Source organism: Xiphophorus hellerii, chromosome 15 (assembly GCF_003331165.1).
Source record: "Xiphophorus hellerii strain 12219 chromosome 15, Xiphophorus_hellerii-4.1, whole genome shotgun sequence".
NCBI classification, from domain to species: domain Eukaryota; kingdom Metazoa; phylum Chordata; class Actinopteri; order Cyprinodontiformes; family Poeciliidae; genus Xiphophorus; species Xiphophorus hellerii.
In genome coordinates, this window is record NC_045686.1 from 17859898 (window position 1) to 17876878 (window position 16981).

At 37.7% G+C, this 16981-nt stretch overlaps 1 protein-coding gene across 5 annotated transcripts in view; it reads right to left on the reverse strand.

Moving 5' to 3' along the window:
- Window positions 1-1302: 1302 nt before the first annotated feature.
- plcb4b (phospholipase C, beta 4b) overlaps window positions 1303-16981 on the reverse strand; it is a 66530-nt gene continuing 50851 nt past the window's right edge. For 4 of the 5 annotated variants that reach the window (XM_032584383.1, XM_032584387.1, XM_032584382.1 and 1 more), the window contains 25 exons: window positions 15346-15425; window positions 15179-15263; window positions 14987-15077; window positions 14807-14902; window positions 14059-14207; window positions 13006-13089; window positions 12762-12906; window positions 12541-12625; window positions 12034-12158; window positions 10439-10490; window positions 9919-10021; window positions 9628-9792; window positions 7917-8121; window positions 7304-7392; window positions 7065-7221; window positions 6928-6977; window positions 5716-5781; window positions 5120-5235; window positions 4920-4995; window positions 4653-4828; window positions 4417-4518; window positions 4221-4278; window positions 3937-4023; window positions 3275-3311; window positions 1303-2620 (listed from right to left, as the gene is read on the reverse strand). In XM_032584383.1, coding sequence (XP_032440274.1) covers window positions 2571-2620; window positions 3275-3311; window positions 3937-4023; window positions 4221-4278; window positions 4417-4518; window positions 4653-4828; window positions 4920-4995; window positions 5120-5235; window positions 5716-5781; window positions 6928-6977; window positions 7065-7221; window positions 7304-7392; window positions 7917-8121; window positions 9628-9792; window positions 9919-10021; window positions 10439-10490; window positions 12034-12158; window positions 12541-12625; window positions 12762-12906; window positions 13006-13089; window positions 14059-14207; window positions 14807-14902; window positions 14987-15077; window positions 15179-15263; window positions 15346-15425 — 2529 coding nt within the window. In that variant the 3' untranslated portion in view covers window positions 1303-2570. The remainder of the gene's footprint in view (window positions 2621-3274; window positions 3312-3936; window positions 4024-4220; window positions 4279-4416; window positions 4519-4652; window positions 4829-4919; window positions 4996-5119; window positions 5236-5715; window positions 5782-6927; window positions 6978-7064; window positions 7222-7303; window positions 7393-7916; window positions 8122-9627; window positions 9793-9918; window positions 10022-10438; window positions 10491-12033; window positions 12159-12540; window positions 12626-12761; window positions 12907-13005; window positions 13090-14058; window positions 14208-14806; window positions 14903-14986; window positions 15078-15178; window positions 15264-15345; window positions 15426-16981) is intronic. The other variant, XM_032584388.1, reaches the window with a different exon arrangement.

The window sequence follows — 16981 nt, forward strand, 5'->3', positions numbered from 1 at the left end:
TAATATATATTTATTTATATGTACCTTCATACAAATAACCCCTTATTTTGGCATTTTATCATTCATAAAATAATTTAAACATCCTAGCAGACACTGAGTGGCACATCTGAAAGCCATGGAATAAACTTTAAAAGCACTTTTTACTCGTTTTTATCTCTGTTCTAGATATGTAGTGAGCTTTAGATTGTGTGATGTGGTGCAGTGAAGGGAAACAAAACAAAAGGATAAAAAAAAGAGGCCAGTGGTTGATAAATGTCCTTCCCCAACATGACAGTCTGTCCCCAAGCTCTTAAAAGAAAGAACACTGGTCAGAAAGACAAGTCATTTAAGTACATTCCAGCAGAATATATACATAAACATCTCTTCTACCATTATTTATTACAGCAGAATAAAACAGAAAAAAAAAAAAACATTCTCTATAAAAGGCCAAAATCCCAACAAGAGCTCGTGTCCCCCTTTAACATTTTATATTAAGTCTTTGTATCATTTGGGTAAACATTTGAATGCTATTTCTTTTCTGTATTCATGTTGGTCAGGGTTGTAGATAAAAGCCATCTATAAACCCACAAACAGTATTCTGGTGCAATTAGGCTCGATTTTAAAGGGAGTTTTAAGTCTACAAACTAAAACAAGTGTGTAATGCAAAACAAAGTTCCACCTTATCTTGAAATAGCTTTTATTGCCTCTGGTAATGTAAAAAAAAAGAAAAAAAAAAGTATAAAAACACACCACTTTTTGGTTACTTCTTTCTGTGTTTGACCCTCTGGTTGGGTCACCTTTAGACAAAAGGTAACACTTTATTCGACAGGTTGTGAATAAGACTGTCATGACATCGTCATAAACATGACATAACAACCTGTCATGAACATGAGTGAGTCTTAACGAATATTTATGACTGTTGTCATAAAGTGTCATTTGGTAAATCATGACACTTTTAATACAAAGTTGACATTATGCAAAATGTCTTTGTTATGACAACTTGACCTTAACCAAGAAATCATGATCTGACATAAATTTGTTATAAAAGTATTACTGATTAAACTTTAAAAATTATGTTGCTTTATATTATTATGATTTCTTGGTTAATGTCAATTTGTCATAAAGACCTTTTGAATAATGTCAACTTTGTATTAAAAATGTCATGATTTACCGAATGACACTTTATGACAACAGTCATAAATATTCATGAAGACTCACTCATGTTCATGACAGGTTGTTATGTTTATGACGGTGTCATGTCAGTCTTATTCATAATCCTTCAAATAAATTGTTACCAGACAAAATTATCTCTAGATCTTTTTATTTTAGGGGGGGGGGGGTGAATTTACTTTTGCATAGTACATATGATCCTGTGTCCCCACAGGATTTATACAGTCATACTCAATAAATTAGAATCTGTGATACAGCTTCATTTGACAGATTGAAAGTAGCTTTAGAAAGTTAGCAACCTTTTAATCAGATGTTAAATTGTTCTTTTCTGGGTTTTGATTGGCTGCAGGTGGAAAGTCATCATAATTAACAAAGGTTGAAGCATTAGTGTGTCTCACTTGGTGAACCGAGTTACTAAAATAAATAGTAACTTTTTGATAATATTCTAATTTATTGAATATGAGAGAGATGTATTCAGCTGGAATCTGATAAATGAAGTCTGTGCGAAAGTTATTGCACCATCTATTTGACTTTCTGTATCAAATAGTAAATCAACATAAAAATCTGACTGAATATTAGTAATAACTGATGTGATTAATTACCCGTCATCCCTTTACAGGTATCCAACTCAACAAGACATCAATATTGGTGAGGAAGGGGTCCTCTCTCTAAGAGTTACCTTTTAATAGTTTGGTTTTTTAAGATACATTCTTACTGAAAGACACAGAAACATACAGTAGTGCACTGCTACATTTCCCACATTGAACAACCTATCATATACAAAGTGCTCAGGACAGGACTGGTGGTGTGTGTACAGTGTATTTCACAAAGTTTATTCACTTGTGCTGGAGTAACAAAGTCGAACAACTCCTCTCCCCTCTTTACACACGGAAACTGTGAGTTTATTGGGTGCCAATTAAAACAAAACAGGAATAGATATCTGCTGTGTGTGAACCATGATGCATGTGTGTGCTTGATTCTACCAACAGCTGAAGCTTTTACCGTGTAGAAAACTCGCTGAAGTCAACGACTCACTGAGATCTACGTACTGTGGAGGAGGAAAGGATGTCTGTTTTTGTTGCTTGATCCGCAAAGTAACGTTTCCTGTCCCTGATAGAAGTGGTCACGCCCCCGGTGGAACAGCGACAAGCAGCAATGGCTCAGTGGTACAAAGTTGATTGGCAGGATAAAAAGTGCAGAAGACACGAGGCGTGGCTGGGGTGAACAAAGGAAAAAAGCTTCCACGTGTTTGAGTCAGGATTAGATTAACAGACTGTTTAGAGAGAATGATCTCTGCACTGTAGAGGATGTCCTGCAGGGGGAGTGTTTCTGCACCGCTCTGTGTGTGCGTGTAGGAGTGTGTAGGCGTGTACGTGTGTGGGCCCGTGACTCGGTCAGTCGCTCAGACCACCGTGGCAGGTCTACGGTCCATCTCCTCCTCCAACTTCACCATCTGCTGGATGTCCTTGGCCTTTGGGGAGATAGAAAACAGTGACTCAGACGCAGATGTGACTGGAATGTGGGAGCTCAAACATTTCGCAGAGAATTCATCCATCTTTTCCTACAAATTCCTGTTTACAATCTCAGTCTGCGGTTTACGACTCTCGCATGAGTTGTTTCGCTGTGCAGATTATCAGAGTAAAACAAATCCTTTCATGCTAGTGACAGTTGTCACAAAATGTCAACAGATGGATGTTGTCACATGCTATGAATGTAAATGATTGTGAGCTGGAATGAAAACACATCACATCAGTTTGTGAGCTGGCTTTTTTTTTTTTGCTTTGTAATGGCTGGTGAGTCATGGTGATAAATGAGTCAAGCTGCTGGTTGGCATGCCTGACACCTTCAAGAGCTGCAGACTGAAAAGGCAGGATTGGATTTTACAGTAGAGGAGTTTCTTTTCTTTTAAGTCGTGCCACTTTTCTGCTTTAATTTGTATAGTCATTTTCAAATACTCGGGGGATTGCTGGGGTAAAGCTATATCAATGAAAACAAAGTCAAATTTTGAGGAGGCTCTCCAGATATTACCACAGAGAGACAAAAGAGATGCACAAAGGGAAACATGCCCATGAAATGAAGCACAAAGCTGGTATCAGAGGTAGAGCTGACAGATGATGATGCCTACCTTGAACCTGTTTGTTTGCATGGTGTGATTTCAAAAGCTGTGACGGAAGAAGCAAATCATAAAACAAAAAATGAGCATACATGTTAGACATGTACAGATATTGTGACAGATGGTGGAAAAAAAGGGATATGACCTCACACAGCATCCCTCACATTTTTGCACAAACATGGTAAAAATGTATAAAAAGATTAAATCTTGAAATGCAGTAGCACAATTTCCCACTCAAATTACAAAAATCCAATCTCTTGTATTACATTTATTATTAAAATAAGTGTTAATGTTTTTAGTCACTGCTACCAAAATCAATAATGCCTACAAAATTGATGTAGCTGTAGTATTTTTATGTAGTCTTTGTAAACTGATTAGATCGAGAATCTTAGATTGGCATGACAAACTCTTACTCTATACCTCTGGAAGATTTATAATAATCATTTAACTTAACCAAAATGTTTCTCCTGACAACAAGTAAAGCTAAGATAGGGTGATACCAGCAGAAGCATGCAAAACTAGGTAGTAAGCACTTATTGGAGGAGTTTAATTCCAAATATAAAAGCCTTGTTACTGAAAGCACACTGTTGATATCCTATAAGCAAGTTTGGTTTTCCACTTAAATCTACAGTTTGTGAAATTCAGGCTCCTTTAGTTCATTATCATCTGCTGACCTGCTCGTTGTGCTTCTCCAGTTTATCCAACTGCTCCCTCTGATTTTTCTCCAGCTGCTCCATCTCCTTCTGATGTTTCATAGCCAACTGGAAGCGAATCAGAACATGAACATTTCATGACTGCAATACAAAATTATCGAGAGACTTACTTGATAGCACTGCTTTAACTTGTTAGTTACTTATGAACATTTTCCATGATGCTATAAATGTATATAAAGTAAAAAAAATTTATTACCGTTTGTTAAGAAAGTAATTTATATCTATATACATCATAGCAAACATACCCTCTTCCTCTCATCCAAAAACTTCTTGGTGTTGCTGCTGTTTAACTCCCGCACTCTCCTGAATGACAAAAGCATTCACCTCATAAGAAAAACAAGTAATCATACAGCGCTTTGCAAAAATATTTCTACTCCAATGGAATGACTTATTTATTTTTAACAGATAAATACTTTTGTAAGGCTTTGTACTGTGACCCACCTCTCTCGCTCTGCCTTGTTTTTGATACTTTTGTCTTGGCTGATTGCTTTACTGTTTTCCATGGACATCTTGGCCTGGTTGGCACGCATCTCTTTGCTTTGCCTGAGTTGAACATTTCCAGAAAAAAAATGACTAAATGCTACTGTTGCTCCTCTGCTGCGTTTAGTAGAATTGTGAGACTATAGCAAGTGAATACAGAGTGTGTGTGTGTGTGTGTGTGTGTGTGTCCGTCTTACCTTTCATGAATGACTTTGAGCTGCAGGGTCTGCTGATCCTGGACACTAGAAAGGAGCTTCTTGAGATGCTCACACTGCTGGGTAACATGACTGTCCTTCATCTCGCGCTCTTCGTTGCTGTGACTACTGATCAGCTCCGACCACTCCTTAGTGTGTTGTGCTGTGATGTCTTTCACCTGCCCACACACAGACACACAGACAACACGGTTGAGTATTGATTGTTTCCCAAGTACGACCATCTCTAGGAGACATATTAGTTTTTGATACCTTTGCTTTATGATCTGTGGTGAGAGTTTGGATCTTATCTTCTGTCTCCTTCTTCAGCTCTTGACAGTTGTTCTCCCTGTCGGTAAACAACACAGAAGTGAGAATCAAAGTCATCTGAAACCTGCAGATTCACACTCACTGTCTACCTCCTATGTTTTCATATAATAATGATCTTGCTTGTCCCATGATTGTTTTCTTACCCTCGTTTCTTGATGGCTTTCTCCAACAGTTTCTCCAGATTAGTCTTTTCCTTTTCATGGAGGGACACCATCTTATCCACCTGAGTGCAATGGGCTTTCTGCATTGCATTTTGATCCTGTTGTGTACACAGAGTAAAACCATAGGTGGATGGACGTTTGCCTTTTGCACCACTATAGCTTTGATTTAACAGCAACATTTGAAGCAAAACAAAACAGGCAAAACTAACTGTTGTCACCGTTTTTCAGTCAACAGATGTGTCCAGATGGTGCTAATATTCATATGTTGCATAACAAGAGAAATACTGTGATAATTAATGAGCTAGCATGGGTGAGCTAGCATCCACCATGGTCTCCATGGGGATAGCTGGCCAAAACAGAACTTTAGCAAGTCTAATTTCTTTCTAAGCATTCGTCACGTGGTCGTCTTCTGTTTGTTTACAAAGGACTGTCTGTGTTTATGTGAGCAGGCATAAAATGATGAGGCAGAAGATGAAAGGTTGCAGCGTTTCCCTTGTTCTGCTTCTGGTTTTCTGAGCTTCAATCGCCATCAGGAATAAGCAGCAGCCACTTTGCATTACCAACAAACTCCCACCTACCTTTGAGTGTTTCTTCTTTAAAGTGTTGAGCTCCTTCTGCTGCTTTTTAATCAGCTTTAGGTAGCTCTGCAGAGAGAAACACAGATGTAAGGTTGTCTTATGCTGGCCATAATGAGGGCTGACACTGAACAGAGCAGCGTAATACAATGTACAAGGCCTTACAAAAATATCCCTACCCCTTAATCTTTCCCACATTACAATCTCAGACTTCAGTGCATTTTTGGTGGGATATTGCAGCTGTTTTTCCACTAAATACTTTTTAAAAATGTATTTTCACTTTCATCTTCTCCATGGAGACTAACACATACCCGTTTAACTAGAAAAGCTTGAATACTTTTCGTCGTTTAAGATATTTAAGTCACAAATTTAGGCCATCACAACCTCCTAGGTTTAGCTTTCAATGATTTTAAGTTGAAATGAAGCAGAAGAGCTGCAGCAGCTATTTTAGGTATTTTTATGACGAGACAAATCTAGTAGGCTTTAATTGTCAAAGAGTTTATCACAAACTTAGTTTGAGTAAAGTGATTTTATTTTAATTTTAGTGTTTAACCGCTATAAAATTGTCAAAAGATGTTTATAGATAGTAGAGGGTGTTTGAGCTATAAAACACTAAGATAAAATTATGATTTGATTCCAATTGTTCAAATCGCATTCTGTACTCCTACATAATAACCCGGGTTTCATACCAAACGATGGACACTCGACCTAGGTAGACTAAATGTTCAGGTTAGTTCAGCTGTGGAGAAAAAAATCCCAACACAAAGTAGGGCATAATTGCTGGTTCTCAAATTGTTTGTTGTACTAAAAGATCGAAAATGTGAGACATAAATATGTATTTACCCCCTTTTATTCTAACACCCCTTCATAAAATCCGATGCAACTAATTGCCTTCAAAAAATCAGATGTGTGTAACTTGATCTCAGCATAAATGCAGATGGTTCTGTGAAGGCATCTAACGTTTATTGAGAACAAACAGCAACACAGCAGAGAATTTATGGAGACGCTTAAGGTGGGATTGGGTCATGAATCAATAGTCTAACAAAACACTTTGAGGTTTGAGGAAATGTGGAAAAGGTTAAGGAGAAAAAATCCTTTTGCAAGGTATTTTTACTTTAATTAGGCATTTAATAAAAATTTATCTTAAATCCTGAAATCCACATTATTCACAAATCTTTCAAAAGTGAAGCAGATGTTGACTAAAACAATACAAACCTTCATTTGCTTTAAGTCATCAATGCTCACATTAGGCACAAGCGCAGTATCTAAAACAGCAGCAGAAAAACAACTCAGTGTTTAGAATAAAAACATGGTGCATATGTTTAAAAAGTCGATAAGAATTCAATGTTTACCCTTCTTGTTCTCGTTTGTGTTGTTTTGGATAGAATTGGAGGTCTGGGCCATATCTGAGCTGGCTTGTTGTGTCACACTGGCTTTCCCTGTGTCTCCTTTTCCCTTTCCCTTCTTGTCATTCTTTGAGCTTCCATTGGGAACATCTGCTATGTCATTCTGTTAGACGAAGGATAAAGTTAAAATAGGAAGGTGTTTTTATTGTGAAAAGGCAGTTGCTATTTCCATTTGTTATGTGTACCGTGTCGATCCCCAGGGCCTTCATCTGGTCGGCTCTCTTCTCCGCTATGGTCAAAAACTTCTTTGGATCTGATAGAGCATCCACAATAGCTGCATGCAAAAATATTGAAAAAATGCAGCTGTAAAAGTTCACTATCCTTCAGATAAAACAAGTGAATAAACAGGGGGGGAAACAATAATATCAAGTGAAGAGGATTACATTTTGAGCAGTGCTGTAGTGGACAGGGAGAGAAGCTAATAGTCTCAATAATGGCTCCATACTCAAAGCCTCTTGGCTTTATTTAATGGCAACTCCAATTGTCCAACTCATTTGTATGCTTGTGCCCGTATGAAGCAGTCTGCAGATTTACTGTCGTCATCATTTGTGCCGTGCCATTACTGCAAATGTTAAAGCTAACCCGCCCGGGGCACAGGATGAGAAGAGACTTGCTAAACTTTCCATTTCTCCCCTGCTGTCCCTGTAGGCTACAGACGCCTTTTTATTATCAGCTATGAATAATCTGAGGGGAGTTAAATATTGCAAGTTAGAATGAGAGCCACCTGTAGTTCTCTGTTCAAAAATAAAACACTTCAAATGAATGAATGTAGTGTGTGTGTAATCCTGCTGCCCTCACCTCCGAAGCCGTCGGGCACGTAGGTCTTGAGGATGATTTGGCAGAAGACTGTCGGCAACGACAGAGGGTTGTTGCCTTCGTTCCTCAGGGAGATGTGACGGTAGCCAGCCTGCAGGCCGTCCAGAGGCAGGATGCGTTGGCCAATCAGCTTGTTGTTGTCGTCGTACACTGCGATGCGCAGCACCGCCAGATCTGGTAAGATTACCTAGAGGTTGGGATGTTAGGAGGGAGGAAAATGTTTACTTAAATAATGGTGCAAGAAACACAGAGAGCAAATAGTGAATAAAATCAAGCAGCCAAACTTAAGTTAAAGTAGTGAGTCAAGGATGAAACTGGGGACATTACATGAAGAGATGGAGAGCAGTGCGCTACCGATGAGGCCATGTGTTGTGATCAGTGTGTCTTTAGAAAAAAAATAACTAGGGAATAAATGTGTTTACTGGTTCTGTGTTGGGAGATAACTGCTCATAAAAGGGAGGATAAATGGATACAAAGGAGATGAAGCTGGAGATCAAGGGTTGGAGGCGTCGTGTGTGTATGCTTGCATTTCCATTGACACAGTATGAGTACTGCTGATGTGTACTGTTTGCTCAGTCATCTTGACAGCAGTATGTAAGCACTGAATGTACAGCAGCATCTGCAGGCATTTGTAAGCGTGGATGGGAAAGGAGAGACCCGGCAGCAGCTCCTGGTGTGATGGCCCTGCTTTGATAGCAGTGTGTATGTGTGTGTGGGCGTGCGAAGGAGAGAGTAGAGCAGCACTGCGGCAGGGTTTGATGGATGGTGTGTGTTAGAAAGCTGGAGTCACAGTCATGGCTGAGAGACTTCCTATTCTGCTGAGAGCAGCACTATTATCTACACATTACTCCATGGCTTTCTGTCTCAACTCTTTCAGTTTCTTGTTTCTCTTCTTTATCTGTAATTATTGTTTTCTTTCTATTTTTCTATGTCATTTATTTTATCCTCATTTCCATCTTCATCTTTGCTCAGACACAAACTAATGTACACCTCACATTTTGCCCCACATTACCCAGCGTTGTTTTAGGATACTAGAAATAAAGACTACTGAAGCCTGCAAAAGGTTTGCTAATGGGGTTGGTTTACCGTCCAACAGGAGGACAACCCAGATCAGGATCAGCTCAAGCTTTTAGGAAGTTTATTTGCAAAAAAACTTTGAAAACCCCTGCGCTGATCCTTCTATTACAAAATTATGAACCATTTTGTGTTGGTTTATCTCAAAATCCCCTAAAAATTCATTGAAGATTGCTAATATAATACTGTGAATTGGAGGATTTTCAAGGTCTGGATATGAACTATTTGTATTTATGCGCTCTCTCGTTGCGTAAATGTTGCATTCATATGTAAGCCAATCCTTTTTTCATTCTTCCCCTCCTTTTAATTTGTAATAATACCACTAATAGATGGTTGTGATATATTTAGCAGCGAGAAAAGATCACAACTGGGCAAGTCTGCATGCGTAAGGTGCTGGATTTTATGTACTAGTGGAGATGAAGAGTTTGCAAAAACTGAATTCATGGATGTAGTGGGGTGATCTAAAATAGTGGATCAGGAGTAAATTGATAGTAAACCTTTTGATTTATATTTTAAAAATGGACAGAAAAAGTTAATACAAGTCTTTGCAAGAACAATGCAAACTAATTCTAGAATTACAGTATCTATTATTGCTTCCCTCTCATGTCTTGCTTCATACCTTTCTGAAAACAAAGGGCTCTTCGTTGTAGGCTGGATTGAGTCCATTGTTCATCACCATGCGTGTGCGGAACTCTTTCCGAATTGTATCCGTGGGCAAGCCGTACATATCTACTTCAACGTATGTGCCAATTTTTTTGTCAGACAGAAACTGTCCTGAGAACACCTGAAATTTAGCAGGAAAACACAACTTAATGCAGCTTTTTACAAAGAAATGTTAGTGAGGATAAAAATAATAAACATGCTGCTGTTCCTGTTGTAATAACAGCCGCCAGTATTCTGATGGGCTAACCTGGACGCTGCAGGTTGCTGCAATGACGCCATCCACCGGCGTCTCAGAGAAAGGGTCAAACGTCCTGTCTGACCGACGCATGAAGTCTGGCTTCAGCAGGTACCTGAGCACAGGAACAACAAAATCACCTATGGGTAAACTCACTGAATACTAATATTTTGAAAATCACACATTTCTACCAATATCAGAGAGAAAAAATCATTAGACACTCCACATTAGAAAATATTAATAATGATAGTTGTCTGCAAATGCCCTGCTCTCCTCACAGATGACATTTCTAGTATTAGCAGCACAATCCCTGCCCTCAGGGACAGTATTAGCCGAGGAATGGAGACAGCAATGGGAGGAGGAAGATGTAAATGAATTCAGAGACAAGTGAAAGGGAGCATCCTTTTCCAAAGCACTTATTGGCTCTCAGGGGCAAGTAGTAGCTACTGGCAATAAGTAATGAGATGTGACAAGTTGTAATTGATGAGCCTTAGAGAGAGGGAGGTGGGAGGGGGGAGGGGGTTGCTCTCACCCACAACAGCCGTTGTACTCAAACTTTCCTTGGTTCAGCTGCATGGCCAGATCTGAAAGAGCATAGAGGAGAAAGAATCGATTTTAATAGCAAGCTCTTACATTAGAACCACAACAAATCTAAAATTCTGAAGGTAAAAACCCAACATGCAAACAATAAATTAGAGTACTGGCAAATGTTTTAGGTTTTTGGCTGGAAAGCAGACATTTATTTCTTTAACATCTTTGCTCTTAAATAATCTACTTCCAAGAGCTCCGCCTCCTGTGTAAAAGGCCTCCAGCTCTTGCACATGCCCTGCATACAGCGGCCCATATGGTCAAGCCGCTTTTGCTTTGAGTTACAGAGCAGCAGCTGCTGTTCAATAGGCGTAACTCACATTATATATGTGTTTGTGCACAATTTAAAAATGTTAGTTTCATAAGAGACTTGCACAGTCAAAAGCTGAAAAACAAACAGGAGCGACTGTGGAGACAAGGCTAATATATAAAGTGTCAGCAGGCTGATTGTATAAATATTTGCACAAGAGACTCAAACAAAACGCTGCTTGCCCTATAGTTCTTCCTAGCTAGGAATGTAAACCTGAAACCTGCATATTGATTCATGTAACAAGAAAATGAAAAACTTGACAGTATGATGCAAAGTCAAATGCTCCTCTTGAACTTTTCCACATTTTCTCATGTAGCAAGTACAAACTTCAAGAATTTTCAGCAGGATTTTTTGTAGTAGACTGAAACAAATTAACATGTAATTGTGAAGTGGAAGTAAAATTATATTTGGGTTTTCATTTTTAACCATGGACTCTACAGCATCTATTTGTATTCACCCTCCCTGAGTGACTATTTTGAAGGAACACATTTTACTGCAATTACAGTGAAGCTTTGCACATCAAGAGACATGCATCATCTAAATGCCACTTTTTTTTATGTGTTAGTTCTGTTTATTAACTGACCAGGTCCTCTGTTGCTTGTATAGAAAAGCTTCCCCACAGCATGATACTGCCACCACTAGGAGTGAAACAGAACTTCTTAAGGTTTTCTTCAGACAATTTACCTTTTCCCACTCTTTCATAAAAAACAGAGTAATATTAGCTACAATAGATTTTATTCAGGGGTATTAAAGTATAGTGGACTTATATACATATTCTGCACCTTTTAACTTATTTTTTGATAAATAGGGATCAAAAATCTTGTTGTTTTTCTTCCATTTCAGTTATTCACTGTATTGTCTAAGTTTGTGGTTGTAATGCAGCAAAATTAAAAGTCAAGGCACTGAAAATCAAGTAATGTGATATATGTGAAAGTGATAATGTTGACAGTACATATGATAAATAACATGCAGCACAAAACATTAGTTTACATGTGAAGTCTGAACAAAAAGTATTATCAAACAGATTTACTTCAAACTGAGTGCATATCACCCTCTTTTTCCTTTCTATCATCTTTAGCAGCTAATTAGCATATCCTCCTTCAACCACATCATGTGCATAAGATACCATAAGATCAGAGGTGCTTTTCTATATTTCGGGAACACATTAAATACACACGTGTGTGCAAGAGAGGGAGAGGTCAGAAGTCCCATGTTGCATGCTGTGGTACCTGGGGTCTGGAAGTTGAGGGAGACCATCTGGCAGCCTGCGTTCCAGAAGATCTGAGGCATGTAATTACTGGAGTCCACCCTGCCTCCTTTGGGGTAGATACGGCTCATCTGACGCTTGTTGTAGCTGCACTGATGCTCAGGAAAATTTCAAAAGGGATTAAAAAAAAGGAAGGAGAGCATGTGTGTTTCTGCACATGTAAGTGTGTGTGTGGAGTGTGATTAAAAATGTGTGAATGTCTGTAACAGCGATGGAAAATGCACAAGATGGTCGAACAAACCAACTTAACTTAGAAAGACATAAAGATTGAGACGCTGCATGTTCTGTTTGAACAGAAAACACAGAAAAATATGCAGCTGTAGTGCATCAGGAACTAGTGATTTATGAGATCTTTATGTAGTTTAAAGAATAAAGGTGTTCTTAGTAGTGCTGATCATGATATCATAAGGTGTGTCCATTAAGTTTTTCAAATCTAAAGGAGCAGTAATCTCAGTGGCTCAAAGGATACTTGACAAACTCGATGGCGTTGGTCTTCAGATAGCCCAGGCCCACTGACTCATTAAAGGATGACATGTTGTGGTGGATATTCCTCTCTGAAACACACAAAATCGGACCAGAAATAGTCAAATCAGGCTCTTTGCCTTGGACTTTGAGGCTGTTTATCTGCTCTCCACATCAGTGTACAGAAAACTAACCTGTAGAAGAGGGAAAAACTTTAATGATCCTCACCTTCTGCAACATCAAAACCCTGGAACTTCACCGGCTGTGCATAGTTGACCATGGCTGAGAGATACGGGTGGATATTTGTGGTGGCTGACTCATATTTATATTGCGCTATTAGAGCCTCCTCAGAGTCCTCTGCCACATCTCCGCCCTGCACACAACAGAGGAATAGTTACAAATTACTTACGGTGTACATAAATATCTTCCAAAGATTTCTACAGAGTAAGGAGAAACATCGGCGGGTTCTTGCCTTCTTGTTGTCTTGATCAGATGCCTCAGAGATATCTGTGGCGTCTGTTGCTTCAGAAATCTCTGTGACCTCGTCATCAGGTACCTGGGGGAAAAAAAGGTCCAATCATGAGGAGCCCTGTGATTTTTACAAATATGGCTAATCTGACTTCATTAGAAATATTTATCAACATCATTTGCTGCAACTTCATGTAATGTTTGCCTGAACTAAAACTGAGGATGTCCGAGGCAGGAAACACATGATGCGTTTTAATGATATTTTCAAGATGCAGTCGATGGATATTTGTTTTTGTACCTCATGAATAATTTAACATAAATGTGATTTCCTTCCCACCATTGCACTGAAATGTGAACTCCTACTTTCAAAATAAAAATTTGAGAAATTAAACTAGAAAAAACAGCATAAAGCTGTCTAATCTGTGTATCATTTGTTCTTTCCATTTTGACAAACATGAATCAGAAATTAAGCGATTTGTCTTGAATTGTATGCAGAAAGTAATTCAGTTGGCGTTTAAATTAAGTCAATATATTTAACACATTTTTTCTTCCAATTTTTAGACAACTTTATTCCAAAGCAGTAGGTCCTTAGTTTGAATTAGATTTTGTAGTGTTTGATAAATGCAAAAGCTTACTGTGAAACATTGGAAAATAATCAAATTGAGAAAAATGTTTTTCAAATCAATCAAAAACTGACAGAAAACAAAATCAATATTTAAAAATGTTGACAACATAAATTTGTCAACATTCAGGTGAGGAAGAAAAAATAGTTTATCCAAATATTGCTTAATGCTATTAACTTAATATGCATTATTTTCTAAATCAGTCAAAAGCACACAACTCTTGAGACAAGCATGTTGTACGATAGTTGCAGGTATGTTAAAAAATCCTAAGAGTAACATCGTAAATGTTTAAGCTAATTGTTTTTGCTTTTGTACAATTAAATTTTGGTCTCACTGTACACAAAATGATATGAAAGTCTGTAATTGCATTCTCTGAAAAGTGCAAACTACAAACAGCTTTTTGCCCAAGTCTGATCCTCAAACTACAGACTGACCTTTTTGATGCTGTTGCTGCGCTCTTCCTCTTTTCCAGAGCTGATGGCGTTACTCTGGGAAACGCTGTTCGTCTCTTTGTCACTGGTGACTTCTGACAGAATGCTGGGAGCCTCTGAATTCAAATCTTTATCTTCAGCTTCTTTTTCCCCTATACCAAGAAACATACAGTAGTATTAAAAAAATCTTACAGTTAACTCAAATGTATGTCAGCCACTTTTCTTTTAAGAAACAAATTAGCTACATGGAGTTTATCTTTTACACAGAATCAGACATTTTTCTCGGAGAACAGTGCTGGTCAGAAGGGAACATACAATTAACATGGCTATAAATGTATTAATTAAATTTCAGTGCTACAAATTGTTGTATAACTCAAAAAAATAAAAATGTAAAAAACCAAGACATACAAGCTAAACTGACTTAAATACATTCTGGAGAAGCATTTTATACTCAGACAAGGCAAATATTTTTTAAGAGCAATGGTGAGGCTATAAACCTTAGAATACTGTAACACGCATGGAAGGGGAAGCAGGATGCTGTGGGGCAGTCTTGCTGCATGTGGTATTGGTACATTGCACAAAAGAATTATTGCAGTTGTATCATTATGTGACTGAAACAGCTACTCAACTACATAATTAGAAGCTGAATATAACTTTTATGGCCAAGATAATCAGTTATATCTAATATATTGACTATGCCTGTCCAATTGATCAGTTTACACAAAAACAGTTAAAGTTGTATTCAGCTGACCGTTCTCTGCATCGTCTTCATTCTCTTCTCCCATAATGATAGCAGGAGTGTTGGTCTCACCGGCCTCCATGTGCTTCTTTAAAGCTTCAAGTTGCCCTGTGTCACACATTCACAATGTTTATAGTTTCCAAACTTACCAGCACTTGAGGATGAAGTCATGCGTCTGTACTTTATACATACTCTGCTCCACTTCAGGTTTTAACCGCTTATTCTTTATTAGGATTTTTCTCTTCAGGTCATTTGGTGAAGGTAAGGGATGCCCAGGATCCATCTGAAGACAGGCAGAGAGAGACATGACACAATCCCAATTCTATGGCTGCTTGTTTTATAGAGTGGGAAGAAATTTCACTGAGAGGAAGAGGAAAACTTTACTGGGTAGTTCTCCAGAGGCTGCCTGAGAAGAAGGTCGCCAAAGAGCTCCTCACAGTACTTGGCCATCTTATACTGCTGTATTTTACTGGAAATAAACAAAAATAAAATACAGTGAATAAACTGACATATTACAGTAGATATGTTAAAAACATTAATGGAAAATGTACCTGCAATGATTTTCAAAGGATAAAATAACAGGATAATCAGATGTGACAAATGCCGTCTCCTTGATTGCTTGGATCACATCCTGTGGGGATGAAAAGAGACATAAAGGAGTTAGGATATGCAGTTTCACAGTATGAGCACAAGGTGGCAGACAGCTATAATAAGACAGAAAACAGCACTTATTTCTCTTCTGAATCCTCTGCTCTTCTTTGTGCACATCATTTGAAAGTCTTTGTGAGCTTGGCTGGTTTCATACATACTTTTATGATGGCCAAAACCAGATATTTGTGAAGAAAACAGATATTTATTTATCAAACAAAATATGTTTGGTAATCCTAACTTAAAGCAGGAAAAGTTTAATCCGATATGATGTCAGTCAGTAAAAAGGTTATTTGTAGTTTTACAGAAGTAGAAGTAGTTATCTGGGTTCAACTGGTTATGCATGCGACAAAAGTGGATCTCTATGTTATACTAAATCATCTGGCGGATATAGTAAACAAAAAACCTTCTGAAGAAATTAAACGGGGCCTGCCAAAGTGTGCCCGTCGGTTGGAATCCAGCTTACTGATGCTAAAAATCAGCATCAATGCTAAAGTAAGCTACAATGTACTCAATAGCATGTGGAGAGTCACAAGCATGTTGAAAAAACATGGACTTACACCATTCAGTATGTTAAAATTAATGTAGAAGCTAAAATTAGCCAAAATGTTAATGTTAGCATAAATGCTGCCAGTGGCACGTAGGGTATCACTAGCATGTTGTCTTACAATGACTTCCTCCATTCAGTGTGCTAAACATGGATAATAAAATTTAAAAATAGCTAAAAAGCTTTTTTTTAGGGAAAAGGCTAGGAAAATGTTTGCGCTAATGTTAGTGCACTGCCTTCTGATTTTTACGTTTGCAAAAGTAAAAATCAGACATTTACTCCGTGGCACTTGGTTACCATAAACTTTCTCATCTCTTAGCAACAGATTAACAACAAATATTGTTAGTGTTCAAAAAACATAAGATTTCTTCTGCTCTTTTGAAATACTATTTAACTTATACTAATTAACAACTGTGAAATTTTCAAAAAAGTGAACTTATTTATTTTTTTGCCATTGTTGGTAAATATATTATAAAACAGACATTCAACACAAAAGTAAAAATTTGATTTATACTTCGTGGCAGTTCGTTACCAGAAAAACCACTCATCTCTTAAAACCAAATTAATTATTGTTTATAAAACATAAGCTCTTTTGAAATACTGCTTATCTGCTTAGACACAAGAAATTTACAGTTATTAAATTTTGCAAAAGTAAAAATCAGATATTTACTTCGTGGCCCTTGGTTACCAGAAAACGAGCTCATCTCTCAGCAACAGATTAACAAAACAATACTGCTATTTTTAAAAAAACATAACATTTCTTCTGCTCTTTTGAAATACCACTTATCGTATACTAACTTATCAAGAATTGTGCAGTTGGTGAATTTTTCAGAAAAGGGATTTATTTTTGTCATTGGTGGTAAATATATTATAGAGCAGATATTCAACAAAAAAGTAAAAATCTGATTTATACTTCATGGCAGTTTGTTAACAGGAAAAAACACTAATCTCTAAACACTAAAGTAATTACTTTTTATAAAACATAAGCTCTT